The sequence below is a fragment of the Mastomys coucha genome, unplaced genomic scaffold (assembly GCF_008632895.1).
Source record: "Mastomys coucha isolate ucsf_1 unplaced genomic scaffold, UCSF_Mcou_1 pScaffold22, whole genome shotgun sequence".
Lineage (NCBI taxonomy): Eukaryota > Metazoa > Chordata > Mammalia > Rodentia > Muridae > Mastomys > Mastomys coucha.
In genome coordinates, this window is record NW_022196905.1 from 255,292,099 (window position 1) to 255,310,486 (window position 18,388).

At 45.2% G+C, this 18,388-nt stretch overlaps 1 protein-coding gene across 1 annotated transcript in view; it reads left to right on the top strand.

Moving 5' to 3' along the window:
• The window catches only part of Atmin (ATM interactor), an 18,857-nt gene extending 7,451 nt beyond the window's left edge, over window positions 1-11,406 (top strand). The window contains exons 2-4 of the mRNA XM_031341524.1: window positions 3,127-3,252; window positions 5,415-5,614; window positions 7,255-11,406. Of these exons, the coding sequence (XP_031197384.1) occupies window positions 3,127-3,252; window positions 5,415-5,614; window positions 7,255-9,064 (2,136 nt within the window). The 3' untranslated portion in view covers window positions 9,065-11,406. The remainder of the gene's footprint in view (window positions 1-3,126; window positions 3,253-5,414; window positions 5,615-7,254) is intronic.
• Window positions 11,407-18,388: the final 6,982 nt, after the last annotated feature.

The window sequence follows — 18,388 nt, forward strand, 5'->3', positions numbered from 1 at the left end:
GGGGAACTGATCAAAAAAATCAGTAACTCTGTAAGATGGGGTTGGTTGGTCATTAGTGGCAAAGGGGTTTCTTCTCTCAGCAAACGCACAGTCAGCAAGACCACGTGTACCTCTGAGGACCTAGGGGAGACTGATGCATAGCAGACAGAGGAAGCCGTGTCTCAGTGTCCTGTGCCTCTTAGTGGGATGCCAGAGGAATAGGATTTCTAGGCACTCTGCAGCAGCTACCACCTGAACCTGCCACTCACTTCTTTCTCTAATGACCCTGAGACAAGCAGGCCTCTGCCCACTCCTTTACAGCCATCTGGGAGGGAGCAGACAAGAAGTGGGTCTGAAGCCACCAGGAGTCTGAGATATGGGTAGCCACACAGAGGACCTGAATTTGATCCCCCGTAGAACGCAAGTAAAATTGCCTGGTGTGGGAAAGTAGCATGTGCTTGTAATTCCAGGGCTAGCAAATTCCAGCCAATGAGACACTCTCAATCCTGAGGGCGTCACCCAAGGTTTTCTCTAACCTCCACACATAGGACATACACATGCATTTAAACTTTTTAAAACTCCCAGTTGAAGTCACTTATAGCCTGGTATGGTGGTGTGTGTACATCCAGAGACTGAGGGAGGAGGCTAATTTGAGCCTCAGAGCCATCCCGAGTAACATATTAAAAGCCATGTCTCTTAAAATACTTTACATATTATTATCATTATTATTGTTGTTGTTATTATTATTATTATTAGCCAGCTTACTCTTGTTGTCAGAGGACAACTTTTAAGCAATGGCTCACACCTTCTATCATTGGTTCTAGGGATTGAACTCTGTCCATGGGTAACATGGACCATCTCCCTGGCCCAGAATTAAACAAATAAAGAAATTAGAGAAAATATTTTAAAAGCTGGACATGGTAGCACAAACATTCCAGGCTACTTCTGAGTCTGAGGTGGATGGAGAAGTTCAAGGCCAGCCTAGACTACTTAGTGAAGCATTGTAAAGGGAAGTTTGGGAGGAGGAACTGGATATGGTACAATAGTGGGTTAAGAAAAATTGAGTTGCACACTTAGCAAAAACTTACCAGAATTAAGGAGGTGACTCAGTGGTTAGTACTGGCAGCTCACAGCCATCTGTAATCTGTAACTCCAGTCCAGAGGATCGAATGCCTTCTCCTGGCCTCAGTGGGCACCAACCACACAAAATGCCCATATACATAAAATAAAACAACAGAAGGGTTAATAGGGAGTGCATAGGACCTTGTATTGCTCATTACACCACCGACAGCCAGAGCCTACATTCAGACTATTTTGAATACTTTAGGTGATAGGATAATGATCAGATCCAAGTCCCAGCTGGAAACACAGCTCACTGCTAAAGCACTTGCCCAGCATGTGTGAGGACCTAGGTTCAGTTCTCAGTACAATGGGGGTACAGAGGGGGGGGTCTTCACATAATCTGGTAGGCGGCTCAGTCTATAAAGTGCATGTGGTGCATACATGAGGACCCAAGTGTGGGGGCCACGCCTACATTAGTGCTGTCTGGGAAGGTAGCCAAGAAAAACGCTGGAGTTCCTTAGCCACCAGCCTAGTGGAGTTGAAGAGCTCCACGTTCAGTGAGTGTATCAGTCAGGGTTCTCCAGTAACTGAGCTTACAGGATGAAAATTATATATATATATATAAATTATATATATAATTTCAATATATATTGTAAAATATATAATATAAATATAAATACATATTTAATATAATATATTACATATATTTAGGGGGGATCTTACAGGCTGCAGTCTAGCTAATCTAACAATTACTGGCTATGAACAGAAAGTTCAAATATCAAGTAGTTGCTCAGTCCACAAGGCTGAAAGTCTCAGCTGGTCTTCAGTATGTGCTGGAGTCCCACAGAAGTAGGCGCCAATGCCAGTGAAGGGATGGATGTGCTAGCAAGGAGAGGGCAGGCAGGCACAGAGCAGAAGCTTCCTGCTTCCATGTTCTTATATAGACTGCCAGCAGACGGCGAGGCACACATTGAAGGTATGTCTTCCTACCTCAAATGTCCATTTCAAACCAAGCAAAAGGATCTCTCACAGGTGTGAACTCCAGTTTTGGATTGCAGCTCATCCAGACATAGTCAAGTTGACAACCAAGACTAGCCATCACAGTAAGGGACCGTGTCTCAAAAAATAGGATGGAGGGCCAGTGAGACAGCCCACCAGGTCAAGTACTGGGCTGTCCAGCCTAATGCCCTAAGGGCAGTCCCTGGACACACATGACAGAACAAGGGACTTTGACAAATTGTCCTCTAACTTTAGATTTTTTTTGAGACAGGGTTTCTCTGTATAGCCCTGGCTGTCCTGGAACTCACTCTGTAGACCAGGCTGGCCTCGAACTCAGAAATTCGCCTGCCTCTGCCTCCCAAGTGCTGGAATTAAAGGCATGTGCCACCACAGATTGGTGTCCTCTAATTTCTACATGTTTTCTGTGGCACGTGCATACACATATTAAATAAGTAACCATACTTCTTGAAAGTAAAAATAAAATGGAGACTAATTTCGGCTTGATGCTGACCTCTGACCTTTATACATTTGCACATCATGCATGTGTGTGCAGACTCATACACACAGTAAAAAATGGAAAGCCGCTGTGCTCCCAATGAGGCCCATATCCTTCTCACAGGAATTTTCTCAGGGGCTGAGACTGAGAGTGTGGGTGAGGATGACACCCAGGAACAAGGCCAGCTTGGTGTGTGGGGGCTGGGAAGGCTATGTCTGTCAGCAGCTTGGCATGAGGGCTTTTGTAAGACAATTGCTCAGCCAGGTGTAGTGCTGCAGGCACCTTTAATTCCAGGCAAATCTTTGATTTTGAGGCCTGCTTGATCTACATAGAGAGACTCTATCTTAAAAAAAAGAAAAGAGCCATCGGGGCGGTGGTGGTGCACACCTTTATTTAATCCTAGCACTTGGGAAGCAGAGGCAGGTGAATTTCTGAGTTCGAGGCCAGCCTGGTCTACAGAGTGAGTTCCGGGACAGCCAGGGCTACACAGAGAAACCCTGCCTCGAAAAACCAAAAAAAAAAAAAGAAAAAGAAAAAAAAAAGAAAGAAAGAAAAGAAAAGATGATAACTGCTGGGTTTTACTTTTGCAGGATGGCATAGTAAATCCAACAATAAGAAAAGATTTGAAAACTATACCAAAATTCTACTGTTGTCCAATCAAAGGATGTCCTCGAGGCCCTGACAGACCATTTTCTCAGTTTTCTCTGGTTAAACAGGTATGTCACTATGCTGTTCCCAAGGTGTATGTGTTCATTACTTTGCTATTACCATGATAAAACACTATGATCAGGCTGGAGAGATGTGGTTAAGGGCACTGGTTGCTCTTCCTGAGGAGGACCTACACACAGTTCCCAGCACCCACTCAGCAAAACTTGCAAATGTCTGTAGCTGCAGTTCCAAGAAATCCTACCTTCTCTCCTGGCCCCTGTAGGAACTATACACATGTTGTACCTAGACATACATGCACGTAAAATACCCATACACGTAAAATAAAAACGATTTTTTAAAATAAAACCACCATGAGTGAGGCAGCTTATAGAAGGAAGTGATATAGACGGAAGTGGCTTACAGTTCCAGAAAAGTGAGGATCCATCATGTCTGCGAGCATGGCAGCAGGCATAATGGTGGAGCAAAAGTTGAATGTTCATGTCTTAAACTGCAAGCAGGAATAGTTTAAACTGCAAACAGGAAGAACATGTGGCTTTAAAGCCTCAAAGTCCATCCCCAGTGCCATACTTTCACCAGCTACACCACACCTCCTAAACTTAACCAAACAGCACCACTAGTCCTTTGGGGGCCAAGGATTCAAATATCTGAGCCTGTGAAGCCATCAGACCAGCACAGTGGCATATAGATGGCATAGACTCAGTGTGTGCTGTACCTGCTGAGCAGGCATACCCAGAGATCCAAGTGTGAGTTCTGTGGGGCTGCTGGGCAGGTCCCACACAGTGGTTCCTCAGTCAGTGTGGGTGTAAGATGAGGCTTGTTCTGAAGTAAAATGCCCATACCCAGGTTTGTAGAGGACGAAACAATCCAGCCGAGCGTCAGAACATTTATGCTGCACACCCTTGCGTATATGTGCCCCTGAGGGCAAGAGCAGACACAAAGCCAGTAGGGAGGAACATTCGGAAGGCCAAAAAGAGGCTGCTGTCTTGTAGGGAGGAAGGGATCTGCCTGTTGAGAAAAGAAAGATTTGAGACTGAAGATATGGAACCTGAGTTGGAGAGATGGCTCAGTGGCTAAAAGTACATACTACTCTTAGAAAAAACTGAAGTTCCATTCCCAACAGCCATGCCAGGTGGTTCGAAGCCACCTGGAACGCCACCAAAATCTTACCTGTCTTCTGGCCCTGCTGACAGTGGGCTCGTGTTCACATGCACGCACACAGATGCACAAAAGTAAAAATAAGAATTTTTAAAAAAATGAAGTGGTTCCTGCCATTCTGCAGTCTTGAGGACACTGCAGAGACTATGTCTTAGTCAGATTACTACTGTTGTAATGAAACACCATGACTAAAAAAGCAAGTTGAGGGGGCAAGGGTTTATTCAGCTTCACTTCTGGGTCATAATCCATCATTGGAGGAAGTCAGGACAGGAACTCAAGCAGGGCTGGAACCTGGAGCTGATGCAGAGGCCACAGAGAGTGCTGCTTCCTTTACTGGTTTGCTCATCATGGTCTGCTCAGCATGCTTCCTTGTAGAACCCAGGACTACCAGCCCAAGGATGGGCTGGGCCCTCCACCTCCTGCTGGGCAGGACTTTAATCCCAGCACTTGGGAAGCAGAGGCAGGTGGATTTCTGAGTTCGAGGCCAGCCTGGTCTACAGAGTGAGTTCCAGGACAGCCAAGGCTACACAGAGAAACTCTGTCTCGAAAAAAAAAAAAAGAAAGAAAGAAAAGAAAGCTGGGCGGTGGTGGTGCATGCCTTTAATCCCAGCACTTGGGAGGCAGAGGCAGGCAGATTTCTGAGTTCAAGGCCAGCCTGGTCTACAGAGTAAGTTCCAGGACAGCCAGGGCTACACAGAGAAACCCTGTCTTGAAAAACCAAAAGAAAAGAAAACATCCTACAGCCTGATCTTATTGAGGCATTTTCTCAACAGAGGCTCCCTCCTTTCAGATAACTCTAGTTTATGTCAAGTTGGCATAAACCTAGCCAATACACTATATATTCTTGCCCACAGCACTTAAGTGTAGCTGAGAATCTGAATACATGGGTTGGTTCCAAGGCAGCCTGCCCACTGTGCATAAGGAGAGGCATATGTTAGACTGAGGTTTGTATACTGGCAAATGTAGTACCTGATGACTGTGGGGAAGTTGGGTGTGTGGGTGGATCTTAATGTGATGCTGTCTCTTGTCTTCATCTCCACCATGTTCTCTGCAGCACTTTATGAAAATGCATGCAGAGAAGAAGCACAAATGCAGTAAGTGCAGTAATTCCTACGGCACGGAGTGGGACCTGAAAAGACACGAGGAGGATTGTGGCAAGACCTTCCAGTGTACGTGTGGCTGCCCCTACGCCAGCAGAACTGCACTGCAGTCTCACATCTACCGAACTGGCCATGAGATCCCTGCAGAACACAGGTAAAACAGAGAGATGCTGTTGAGTAGCTGTGAGGAGCTAGAAATGGGACCTCCTAAGGAGCCAGCTGCATAGAGAACGGAAGGAACAGGGGGAAAAACCTATGGCTTTATAATAAAAGGGTGCTTCTGGAATAGCAGAGTAATAATGAAAGAGCCCTTGGGCCAGGATCCTCTTTATTTTTGTATTTGAGGCTGGACCTAATGATAACAAGTGTGTCCCCCTGCTTTAGCCTCCCAGGTGCTGGGGTTACAGGTGTGTGTATGCTGCAGTGCCCAACACAGCCTGAGAAACTGATCCAGGTGTTTTGTGGTTTTAAAGATTTTTATTTTTACTTACATGTCTATGTGTATATCAGTATGTGTATGTGAACGGCATGTGTATGCAGGTTCCTGCAGAGGCTAGAAGAGGGCATTGGATCCCCCGGAGCTGGAGTTACCGGTGGTGTGACTTGCCTGATGTGGATGCTGGAAACCAAATTCAGATCCTCTGGAAAGCAGCATGTGCCCTTAACCGCTGAGCCGCCTCTCCAGCACACAGTTCCCACTGTTCCCTTCCTATTCCCATCAGAAGAACTCCACTTCCAGCATCTTCTCTCTAGAGAGACCAATTACTGAGAGCTCGAAGTTAGACTGTGACTCTGATTTCATTTGTCTGTTTCCTCACATTCTGTGGTGCTGAGGATTGACTCGGGGCCTCGTGAATGCTGGGCAAGGGCTCAGCCTGAGTCACATCCGGCTCTCACACTCTCCTCTTCTTTGATGCTGGCCCTGGACTCACTCTGTACCTTAGGCTGCTCTTAAACATCCTTCCTCAGCCTCCTGTGTAGCTGGGATAATAATTACAGGTCAGCTTTAAATTTCTTTTTAAAATAGCAAATTTATATTTGGTGTAGTAGCTTTCTGCTTTAGGTATGATACTTATAAGCTTCTTGATTTTTAAAGTTCCTCATTTTAAAGATCTAACCAGAGAGATGGCTCAGTGAGTAAAGGCTCTTGCCTTCAAACCTGATAACCTGAGTTTGAGCCTCAGGACCCATGTGGTAGAAGGAGAGAACCAATTCCTGAGAGTTGTTCTGACCACCACAAAACAAATGTGCTATGACACACTGTACATTCATAAGAAATAAATGTAATTAAAAAATGGAATTTTTAAAAAAACTCCTCAAGTTGAGAATGGAGTGTATTTAACACATGTGGGAAATCCCTTAGGAGGGGTTCCAAAAGTTGAGGCGAGAGCTAGAGTAAGTCCCTGGCAAGAGGTATGTTTCTGAGTGTCAGCCTCACTCTCAGCGATGCCAGAAGGCAAGCAGCACCACCATCTGAATCCCCCTCTCCTGTGGGAAATGTCACAGAGCAATGAAGCTATGGTGAGGTACTCAGCCAAGGCTACCCATTAGGGGCTGCAGAGATGGATGACTCAGCTGTTGGGACAGCTTTCTACTCTTACAGAATATCTGAGTCTGGTTCCCAGGACACATCTCAAGCAGCTCAAAACCACCTATCACTCTAGCTCCAAGGAGTCCCATACCCACTTCAACCTCTGTCACCATGTACACATACCTAACACAGAGACACATGCATGCACATAAATAAATGTAAGTTTCATCTTAAAATTTATTTTTGTTTTGTTACTGTTCCAGAGACCCACCCAGTAAAAAAAGGAAAATGGAAAGCTACCTGCAAAGCCAAAAGTTGTCCAGTAAGACCATTGAACCACTGAGCGACCAACCAGCCCCTGGACAAGACACTCATGAGCCAGATGCTTCGGAAGTAAAGCTGGCAGCATCCCTTGAAGACTCTTGTAGCTCCCACCCCAAAAGGCAGAGCATCTCAACACCTCCCAGGTGTCCCCAGAAGTTGCTGTTACCAAAGCCCAAGGTGGCTCTGGTTAAACTTCCGGTCATGCAGTTTTCCTCTGTGCCTGTCTTTGTGCCTACAGCGGACTCCTCGGCCCAGCCTGTGGTGTTAGGCATGGATCACAGTTCTGCAGCGGGTGCTGTGCACTTAGTACCCTTGTCAGTAGGAACCTTGATCCTCAGCCTGGATTCAGAGGCCTGCTCTCTGAAGGAGAGCCTACCTCTCTCAAAAATTATCAGTCCTGTTGTTGAGCCAATGACTACAGGTGTTCAGGTGAACTTGGGTAAAAGTCTGTGTAGTCCTTTACAAGAGGTAGGGAGTGTGTGTCAGAAGAACAGCATTTCCTCAACCAACGTGCAGACGGATCTGTCCTATGCCTCAGCCAACTTGATACCCTCTGCTCAGTGGCTTGGCCCTGATTCCTCTGTGTCATCGTGTTCGCAGACTGACCTGTCGTTTGATTCTCAAGTGTCCCTTCCAGTTAGCGTCCACACCCAGACATTGGTGCCCGGCTCTAAGGTCACTTCATCCATAGCTGCTCAGACAGATGCATTCATAGACGCCTGTTTCCAGCCTGGTGGGGTCTCCAGAGAAACCCAGACCAGCAGGATGCAGAACCGCACAGATGACTCAGTGCCGGTGGGCCACACTGGCCTGTGTGGGGACATTTTTGAAAGTGTCCATGCATCATACAGTGTTCCCACTGATACCATCATGAGTAGCAGCTTAGTTGCAGAGACAGTAACTCATGGTCTTTTACCTCAGAGTGACCCTAAGATCTTAAGCCAAGTAGTCATGGAAAAGTCTGCACCCGTGTTAACCTTCAGTGCCCAGAACAGCATGCTTCCTCCACAAAACATGACAGATAATCAAACCCAAACCATAGACCTACTGAGTGACTTAGAAAACATCTTGTCAAGTAATCTGCCAGGTCAAACACTGGATAACCGGAGTCTCTTGTCCGACACAAACCCTGGGCCTGATGCCCAGCTCCCATCAGGCTCAGCGCAGAATTCTGGGATCGATTTTGATATTGAAGAGTTCCTCTCAGCCTCAAATATCCAGACTCAGACTGAGGAGAGTGAACTTAGCTCCATGAGCACTGAGCCAGTCTTGGAGTCCCTGGACATCGAGACGCAGACTGACGTCTTCCTCTCAGACCCCTCCACACAGCCCTATGGGTTCAGGGCAGGGTCAGGCTTCCTGGGCCTTGAGATGTTTGACACACAGACACAAACAGACTTAAACTTCTTCTTAGACAGTAGTCCTCACCTGCCCCTGGGCAGCATTCTGAAACACTCCAGCTTCTCTATGAGTACTGACTCTTCTGACACAGAGACCCAAACCGAAGGAGCCTCCCCAGGTCAGCACGCCCCTGCTCTGGAGAGCAAGGTCCAGTTGAGCAGCACAGAAACACAGACCATGAGTTCTGGCTTCGAGCCCCTGGGGAGCTTGTTCCTCACCAGCAACGAAACTCAGACAGCAATGGATGACTTCCTTCTAGCCGATTTGGCCTGGAATACAATGGAGTCCCAGTTCAGCTCTGTAGAAACCCAGACATGTGCAGAGCTGCACGCTGTCTCCAGCTTCTGAAGGTGCAGCCAGGCATCCCCCCCTCCTTGTGGGTTTAGAACATGGGTCAAGGACAGCGGCACCGACTGGGGATGTAGTCAGTGGGGCAGCTGTTTAGATTCTCTGCAGTTCTTGGTGTTTTGTACTCGTGACCACAAGATTGGTGTGCAAATGTGAGTGTATTATAAAGTGTAAAGTGTTGATCTAAAATGTCGCCTAAGTTTGCTCCTCTGTAGCTATTCTCTTTTTTTAAAAAAGCATTTTACACTGCAAAACTTAGAGCTGTTTAGCTAATGCCAAGCTTACCTGGTGATAGGGTGCAAGCTTTGCAACTGCTTTAACTGAGTATAGCACACTTAAATGGCACCCCCGCATAAAGGGCACCTCAGATGCTTAGACAATGCTTGTGTGGCTGCTGACTCCTGAGATGCCACCACCTTGCCTTGTCATGTCCCTCTGACTTGGAAGTACCAAGGGAAGCTACAGCTGTCTTTAGCTTTTATGACAGTTTTTAGTCTCTGCCGTTCCTGAGCTGTGACTGCTGCCAGCTTCTTGCGCCGTTCTTCTCCTGCTGTGAGGTTACTGGCCAGTGTGAGAACAGCAAGCACTTAGTGTAAATGGAAGTTTTAGTAAGAGGAAGGCATCCCGCCTGTGGAGACGCACACTGTGGACACCCGCAGTTTTGTTCATCTTGGGTTCATCCTGCTTTGTGGACAAGCTTTCCTCTGCCCCCTCAATAGTGTTGATCAAAAAGATCTCTGTGACCAAATCTGTGGGATTGCCACGTGCCAGGTGGCAGCCACCTGTGAGTACACAATGCTAGAGGGTACTTCCTGGTCGACCCCAGAGCTTCTAGCTTTTTATAAATTGGGGTTCCTGTGACTCCCCACTTTTTGTGCTCAGTTAACTTACTAGAACTCAGGGATACTGTTTCTGTGAAGGGTAGGCTGGGTGGAAAGGGGCAGAGGACTTCCACGCCTTCTCTAGGCATGCCACTTACCAAGAATATTTGTGTTAGCCTTGTAGAAACCTCCAAAGTCAGTCTCATAGGGTTAATGGCTGCTTCGTTGTTTGGGTAGATGTTAAACCATTAGTGATCAATTTAACCTTGAGTATCACCCTTCCCGGTGGGTTGGGAGGTAGAGATGAAGCTGAAAATATCCCAACCTTTCGATCATTAATTATTCCTTCGTCTCTCCTGTGACTTGTCCCCATCCTAATACTACCCCGAGGGCACCAGCTACCAATGACCTCATGGCAAGCAAAAGCAAAACATTTTTTCTGAATACATCACCACCCCGAAAAACATCCTTCCTGCTCCACAGTAGACCACGGGGCCTACCCAACTGCTTCCCATAATGGACTTGAGACCCTCTAAGAATTAGAAAGGAAGATATAGGATGAGGAAAAGGCCTTCCTGCCCAGCCCCTGTCAGTATGCTGCACTTGTAATCTTGATAGGAGAACAGGGCCCACACCATCTTTCCTTCCATCCACCTCCACCTTTTCCTTGAAGGAAGCTCTTCGGTCTGGCAAGCATAGTATATGTACCTTGATTCTAGCAATTGTAGAATAGACCCATCTAAAGTATCCTAATCTAGATTCTGTTGTGATATATTCTTTAAAGAAGAAAAATCTGGACACCAATTGCTTCAGTGGTTAAGAACACTCTCTCCTTCTGAGGGAAGAGCGAGGTCAGGCATGCCTTGGGGGGCTCTCTGTGCTAAGTAGATCATGGATTCATAGCTGTTGCCCAACTCTGAGGCAAATTCAGAATGAACACAGCCTGGGGACCCTTCCAATCTAGTCTAGAAAAGCCCTGTTCTTTCTGTGGCATGTTTGTGCTGCCAAAAGCTGAACCTTCATAATAGAACCTAAGGGGACTGGTGATGACTCATTAAAGAAATTGGTATTGCTGTTGTCCTGTCCCCTTCACTGGGTGCAAAGGACTCAGGAATGGACTAATAACAACCCAGCAGATGAATGCAACCCAGGAGCTAAACAGTGCTTATGGTCACAGTCGCCTGTGAATGTGAGTTTCAGAATAAGACATAAAGCCTTAACTTAGATTTTCTGTTGTTTTGTACTTGTCACTGCCTTAACGCTCAAAGCATCTATTTAAGCTCTCCGGCTGAAGGAGAAATGCATGTCTGCTCGTGGCTCTTTGTAAATATAAGTGCAGCGATCTATGGCTTTAAGTTTTTGTGTCTATGGCAATGTGTCTTAATAGTTACAAGAAAAAGAATGGAGCATGTAATTGTCCTTCATGTGCAAAAACTGTCCCCACAAAATCTTAGTCACCTGAACTCCCCTATGGTTGTTTGTACACATAAATTCAGTGATTAAAGAGAAGCTAGAATTCTACCTTTCTGTGTGAATTTTGTCCACACTTAGGATGCAAGTTTGTTGCCCTAACTTTGAATGAACTCATGTATTTCAGAAGATAGTAATCAAATGGTTGTACCTGGTTACCTTCATGAAAAGACAATGACACTTTTCCCTGAACAGATACCCCAAGGGATGAAGAGGTGGCTTGGTGGTTCAGACAGCTTGCTGCCCTTCCAGAGGACCCAAGTTTGATTACCAGCACCCACAGCCAGCTGTAGCTCTAGCTTCAAGACACTTGATACCTTCTGAACTTGGGAGGGCACCCTAACACATGTGCTACACAACATTCATAAGTCAAAAAAGTATAAGCCCAGCATAGTGGTACCTGCCTCAGGGGCAGAAGCAGGCTAGTTTCTGTGAGTTCAAGGCCAGCCTAGTCTACTTTGAAAGTTCCCGGGGACAGCCAGGGCTGAATAGTAAGACCCTTTCTCAAAAATAAACACATCTCGGGCTGAAGAGATGGCTCTGTAACTAAAAGCACTGACTGTGCTTCCAGAAGGCCTGAGTTCAATTCCCAGCAACCACATGGTGGCTCACAACCATCTGTGTGATGGAATCTGATGCCCTCTTCTGGTGTGTCTGAAGAAAACTACATAAATAAAAAATCTTAAAAAAACACATCTTTTTTTTTTAAAAGATTTTATTTATTTTATATATATGAGTACACTGTAGCTGTATAGATGGCTGTGAGCCTTCATGTGTGTGTTGGGAATTGAATTTCAGACCTCTACTCATTCCAATCAACCCTGCTCACTCTGGTTGGCCCTACTCGCTGAGTCCCTGCTCACTCTGGCCAAAGATTTATTTATTCTTATAGATAAGTACACTATTTGCTGTCTTCAGACACACCAGAAGAGGGTGTCAGATCTCATTACGGGTGGTTGAGAGCCACCATATGGTTGTTGGGATTTGAACTCAGGACCTTTGGAAGAACAGTCAGTGCTCTTACTCGCTGAGCCATCTCACTAGCCCACCTCTCTTATTTTGAAGATACACAATTACTAATTTGCATTTTAAGATAGATATGACATACCTTGGGAATTTTTTAGAAAAATTTATTATTGTTAATAATTCTGCATGCCTTTAATCCAGTACTAGCAGGCAGATCTCCAAGTTCAAGGCCAGCTTAGTGAACAGAGTGATTTCCAGGATGGCCAGGGCTGTAATACAGAGAAACCTATCTTGAAAAAACAAAATAATAATTCACTCATTCATACACTCAGAACATGTGATCCTGGTGTAATGGGCTACCTTCTCTTCCTGAATGGCTTAAGACTAAAAACAAGAGAAACAGCAAGTCAGTGGCTTTTTGCTCTGTCATCTACAGGAAAGACAAACTCGTGTCCCTGCTCCCTTTGATATAAAGCAAAATTTGAGGTTTTGTAGCCTTATATGAAAGATAGAGTCAAATTCAATACTACTTTTTCATTTGGAGAAAATGGCCAGCACTGGTCTGGCTATGAAATCCCTCTAGAAGCTGATGGGGCTGCGTTCTCACTTTGTGTGGACTCGATTGCAATGTTTATGTTCATTTCATCCAAGCCTGCTCATCCCAACTAGCAGCATGGTAGCTGGAAGGAGAGAGGGCTTAGTGAATAAACGGCCTGGCATGCTTACTTGAGCAATGACGTGGGCCAGAGTGGGCAGGGTAGCCCAACAGTATGCAATCCCAGAGAGATAAAGATGGGATTACCGGACCAAGCTGGCTAACTAGACCAGCCTTGGTGGGAAGCTCTGAGTTCAACTGAGAGACCATGCATCCATGAGTAAGGACGACTCTTAGTATCAACCTCCACATGAATATGTTCACCTACACACGTGTGCACATACATATAAATGTACACATACATACATGCAGACCACACACAGACATATGAACCCTCCACCCCCCACTCCCCAAAAAGAAATCCCCAAAGAATACTTGCTCCAGATACTTTTTGTTTCTTGTTTTTTGAGACAGGGCCTTGCCATGTAGCCCTGGCTTGGCACGGTGTAGGTAATCTGGCTTCAGGCTCCTGAGGCTTCAACTGATACATTTAAATCAATGCACAGAATGCTTGCTCAAGAGATCATGAAGAGGGGATATGTAACTTTGGGACTGAGTACTATGAAATGGTGTTCTCTCCCTTCTTACATCACAGTGCATCTGTGTTGTCACCTGAAGACTGTTCAAGTGTCATTGATCTGATACTGGAAGAGGACAACATAGACCCCTCCATACTCCATATCCAGATGTGACTCCCATTGTTAAATGGCATGAATTTTTGTCTAGTTTCTTCAGCCAAAGGCTGCCTAGTACAATATTCTTAGGACCAAAGAGAGCCTCAGTTGTCTCTGTGGTGCTCAAAGGGCCCTTTCTGTCGCCAGGGCTGTCTCTATCAGCAGACACACTGGTGCCTTAGTTCACACATCAGGACATACAGGCTATGGAACAAATGGAGAAGGGTCTCGGGCTCTGGGTTCTTATGCAGTTAATAACATGGGCTACACTGAAAGGGGAGCTTTTGAAAGAAACAAGGGCCAAACTGGGCAAATGGACAAAGGACACTGCTTAAACCACATCAACAAGGCTCCTTGTTCTTTTAAAAGACTACATTTTATATTATCTTACTAAGTAACAAAATAAAACCATTTGTGCTCTAAATCTACAGATTTCAGAGGCTAGCCTACAATAAGCACATTGACTCTCATAGGTCTCTATTAACCTTCAGTTCTTTGAAGCAAGTTAATATTACAAAAGGCTACCAACAGCCAACAAGATCAACAATTTTGAGAAAATGGTAGTCATATAGCCCAGAGAGTATGTCTAAGGTAAAAGCAAGATTGAAAATAGATCTCTGGGGGCTGGTGAGAAGGCTCAGCGGGTAAGACCACTGACTGCTCTTCCGAAGGTCGTGAGTTCAAATCCCAGCAACCACATGGTGGCTCACAACCACCCGTAATGAAATCTGATACCCTCTTCTATGTACTCATTTATAATAATAAATAAAATTCTTAAAAAAAAAAAAGAAAGAAAATAGATCTCTGGTGACTTGTTATCTCCCTCAAAGTTCTTTGCTCAACATGGGTGAAGGCCTGTTGGCTCTCGAACGGTGAGCCTTGGAGTCTGGCATGCCCAAGTGAAACCTTATTCTGAGCATGGTATCTACTACTTGCAGCTATTGGAGTTTGGCTGTTCTGGACCCCAGGTGAGATTCAGATACATGACTGCCTCTCAAATATGCTGGTTGGGACCGAATTTGAAATGGATCTCTCTCTTACTTTGTCTTTTTTTTTTTTTTCCCCCTGTGCTAAGCAACTTCAGAAAATGTAGAGCCCATGCAAGGAAAAAAAAAAAAAAAACTAGAAGCTAGAAGTCGATGCATCCATATCAACTTGCCATAGCCAGATATATAACCATTTCAATTCTCAGCGGAGCTGGGCAGATGGCCTACTGTTTTAGAGCACCGGCTCCCCTTGCAGAGGTCCTGGGTTCAGTTCTTAGCATCCACCCGGCAGCTCACAACCACTCATGACTCCAGTTCCAGAGGATTTTTTTTTAATTGGATACTTTTTTAATTTACATTTCAAATGTTATCCACTTTCCCAGTTTCCCCCCCGGGAAATCCCCTATTCTATCCCCAGTCTCCCTGCTTTTATGAGGGTACTCCCCTACCCACATACCCACTCCCCACCCTGGCATTTTCCTACACTGCGGCATCGAGCCTTCACAGGACCATGGGCCTCTCTTCCTACTGATGCCCAACCAGGCCATCCTCTGCTACATATGCAGCTGGAGTCATGAGTCCCCTCCATGTGTACTCTTTGGTTGGTGGTTTAGTCCCTGGGAGCTCTGGGGGTTCTAGTTGGTTGATATTGTTGTTCCTCCTACAAGGTTGCAAACTCTTTCAGCCCCTTCAGTCCTTCAGAGGATGTTTTTGATGTCTTCTTCTGACCTCCATGTTCATGGTACACACATACTTGCAGGCAAAACACTCACATAGATCAATCTAGTAAATCTTAATTCTCAGCAACTTCTCTCTAGAATTGACATTTTTGTATGCCGCCAACCTCGGCAAACTACTTTAGGAATTGTTTACACTGCTTTACTTCTGTTCTCAGGAATTATTTTTGTCTCGCTGCTTAAAAGTCTGGTACTGCTAATAAACTACCCTAGTTTTAATCCCCTTCTTCCATTTGCAGCTCTTTTTAGAGGAAGGTGTATTTTTGTGTCTTGTAGACACTGAGACACACAGACGACTGCACGGGCTGCAAGCAGCAGTCTCTCTGGCGAGGACTGAGCGGAGCACTCATCAGTGGCTGGAACAGTGTCACCAGGAGTCATTTTCTTATGTTCCCTCAGCAGAAAAGTAGGGCACATTTTCCCCCTAAGCCCCTGACCTAGCTAGTCTCCGGCTCTTGGCCACTGTAACAGTATCCTCTCTGTAGCCCAGTTTAGCTTGTATCTCTGTAGATGAAGATACCCCAGAGCTTGTCCCAGTTTTGTGGAGATTTTAGGCTAGCTATCAGCCCTGTGATAAGCTGAGGGAAAGGCTGAAGGCTACTGGAACTTGAGATACCATTGGGTTCCTGGCCACTAACACCAACAGAAAGCCATGTATTTTGTGTGGAACATGTTACAATGGAGGTGCTGTACCTTTGCTAGCTAGAGAGCATGGCCTCACTTGGGACTAGTCTCTAGAGCTCTGCAAACCAAGCACAGAAAACGACATGAGTCATTCCTCATCCCTTCACTTTTGATATAAACATTTCCATTGAAATTGGCACACGGAATTCTGGCAGGACCAGATGGGGTTTCCGCAAGGTTTGGGACCACTCAAAAGGTAGGGGCTAAATATATATGACAAGCATGCATCACCATGCCCAGTTTTATGTAGTCCTGGAGATTGAACCTAAGGCCTTGTGCACGTTAGGCAAGCACTGTCTTCATTAAAGCCCTCCTCCCCGGCCCAAGGCTCTGGGATCTATGCAGAAGTGGAGTCAGAAAGATTATAAGAGCCAGAGATAATAGACGACTCTGAAGAAACAACAGGTCAGACTGATGCACACAGGAATTTACAGAGACCGTGGCAGCATGCCCAGACAGGGCTCCAACACTGACAGTAGGAAGTTGGCGTAGACACCCAAATCCTTAACCAAAAAACTATTTGCAATTGGTAGTCACTGACAGAAGGAAAAATGTTTTCTCCAATGGAGTGTCACTGGGTATATTAACTGCACTCCAGGGCAGGCCCCATGCCCAGGAGGAGTTACACAACACAAAAAACTTCAGGGTTGATTTTGGGGGTCTTTTTCTTTTGGTTTGGCTTTTATGTGTATATCTTATTGGGCTTTTTCTTGTTTGATTTTCATTTTTGTAGGGTTTGTTTTGGAAAGTGAGAGAGGAAGAACATGAAGTTGGGTTGCAGGGAGGAGGAAGGATCTAGGATGAGGGGTGGGGGGAGAAATATGACCTAAATATAAGGAAAAAAATTCTTTCCAATATATCAGCTTCAAGAAGTGTAGTGAAACACAAATACTCAGCTGCCCTGAAGCACACTAGAGCTTACATAATGCTTTTGAAAAGAAATGTATGGGCTAGAGAAATGGCTCAGCAGTTAAGAGCTCTGACTGCTCTGATTGCTCTTCCAGAGGTCTTGAGTTCAATTCCCTGCAACCACATGGTGGCTCACAGCCATCTGTAATGGAATTTGATGCCCTCTTCTGGTGTGTCTGAAGAGCTACAGTGTACACCTGTACATAAAATACATTTTAAAAAATTTATGTAGGACATGATGATACAAGCCTTTAATCCCAGCACTCAGGAGGCAGAGGCAGGAGAATCTCTTGAGTTTAAGGCCAAACTGGTCTATGAAGTGAGTTCCAGGACAGCCAGTGATATATAGCAAAAAAACAAAACTACAGGAAAAAGGGGGGGGGAGGTGCTTTATGAAAAGAATCAAGAGCATTAAAATACCCCTCGGCTTTTGGTCAGCAGTTCTAGAAGTACCAAAAATAGTCATAAATGTGGACAGAGATTTATATGAAAACTTCTGTATGAAAGAAAACAAAACCTCTAAAAATTAACTCTAATGATTACTAGAATAAAGCATCTCTGAGGAGGAGAATGGCCATCTGCAACTTCATTTTTGAACTATGTTAATGATATGGAAAGGAAAAATAATCAAAAATATTGTATGAATATAATTTTTAAAAAGATTGTAGGCACTATATCAGCTACCTGGGCAGGGAAGTGACTATTGCCAAAAGTTCTCCATATGTCCATGGAGGCATCCTCGGGATATTTTGTTTGATTATCTGGTCAAAAAGAGGAAAACAAAAAACAAAAAACAAAAAACCACAAGAGCTGCCCACAGGGATGCCTGCCCATATTCCTCCAAATCCTGAAGATCACCTGTCAAGGCCAACCTGGATTACACTCTGAGATCTCACTTCAAAGAAACAAGGGAAGACGATCTAGCAAGATGGTTCACTAGGTAAAGGAACTTGATGCCAGGCCTGATGCCCCAAATTCAATTCCTAGGACCCACTTGGTGGAGAGCACTGACTCTAGTCAGCTGTCCTCTGACCTTCAAATATGTGTCATGTCACATTCATGTGTAAACACACACTAGCACACACAAATGTAATCCATTTATAAAACAATTTGTATACAATTTGTATAAGCTTACAGCGGGGCTCCTGAGTTAAAGTCGGAGCTTTGAGTATGCTAGCAAAGATTCCATCTCCTGTATCCCCAACAAATCTCAGGAAATGTGAGCCTTTTGTTCAGATTGGTCCCTTCTCTCAAGTTATTTTAAGGGACTCAGTGGAAGAGTGCTGTCTATCATGAGTTTCTACCAAGATCTATAGAACTTTCAAAGTTTTATGTATGTTCAAGAATGCGTGTCCACAGCCGGGCGGTGGTGGCGCACACTTTTAATCCCAGCACTTGGGAGGCAGAGGCAGGCGGATTTCT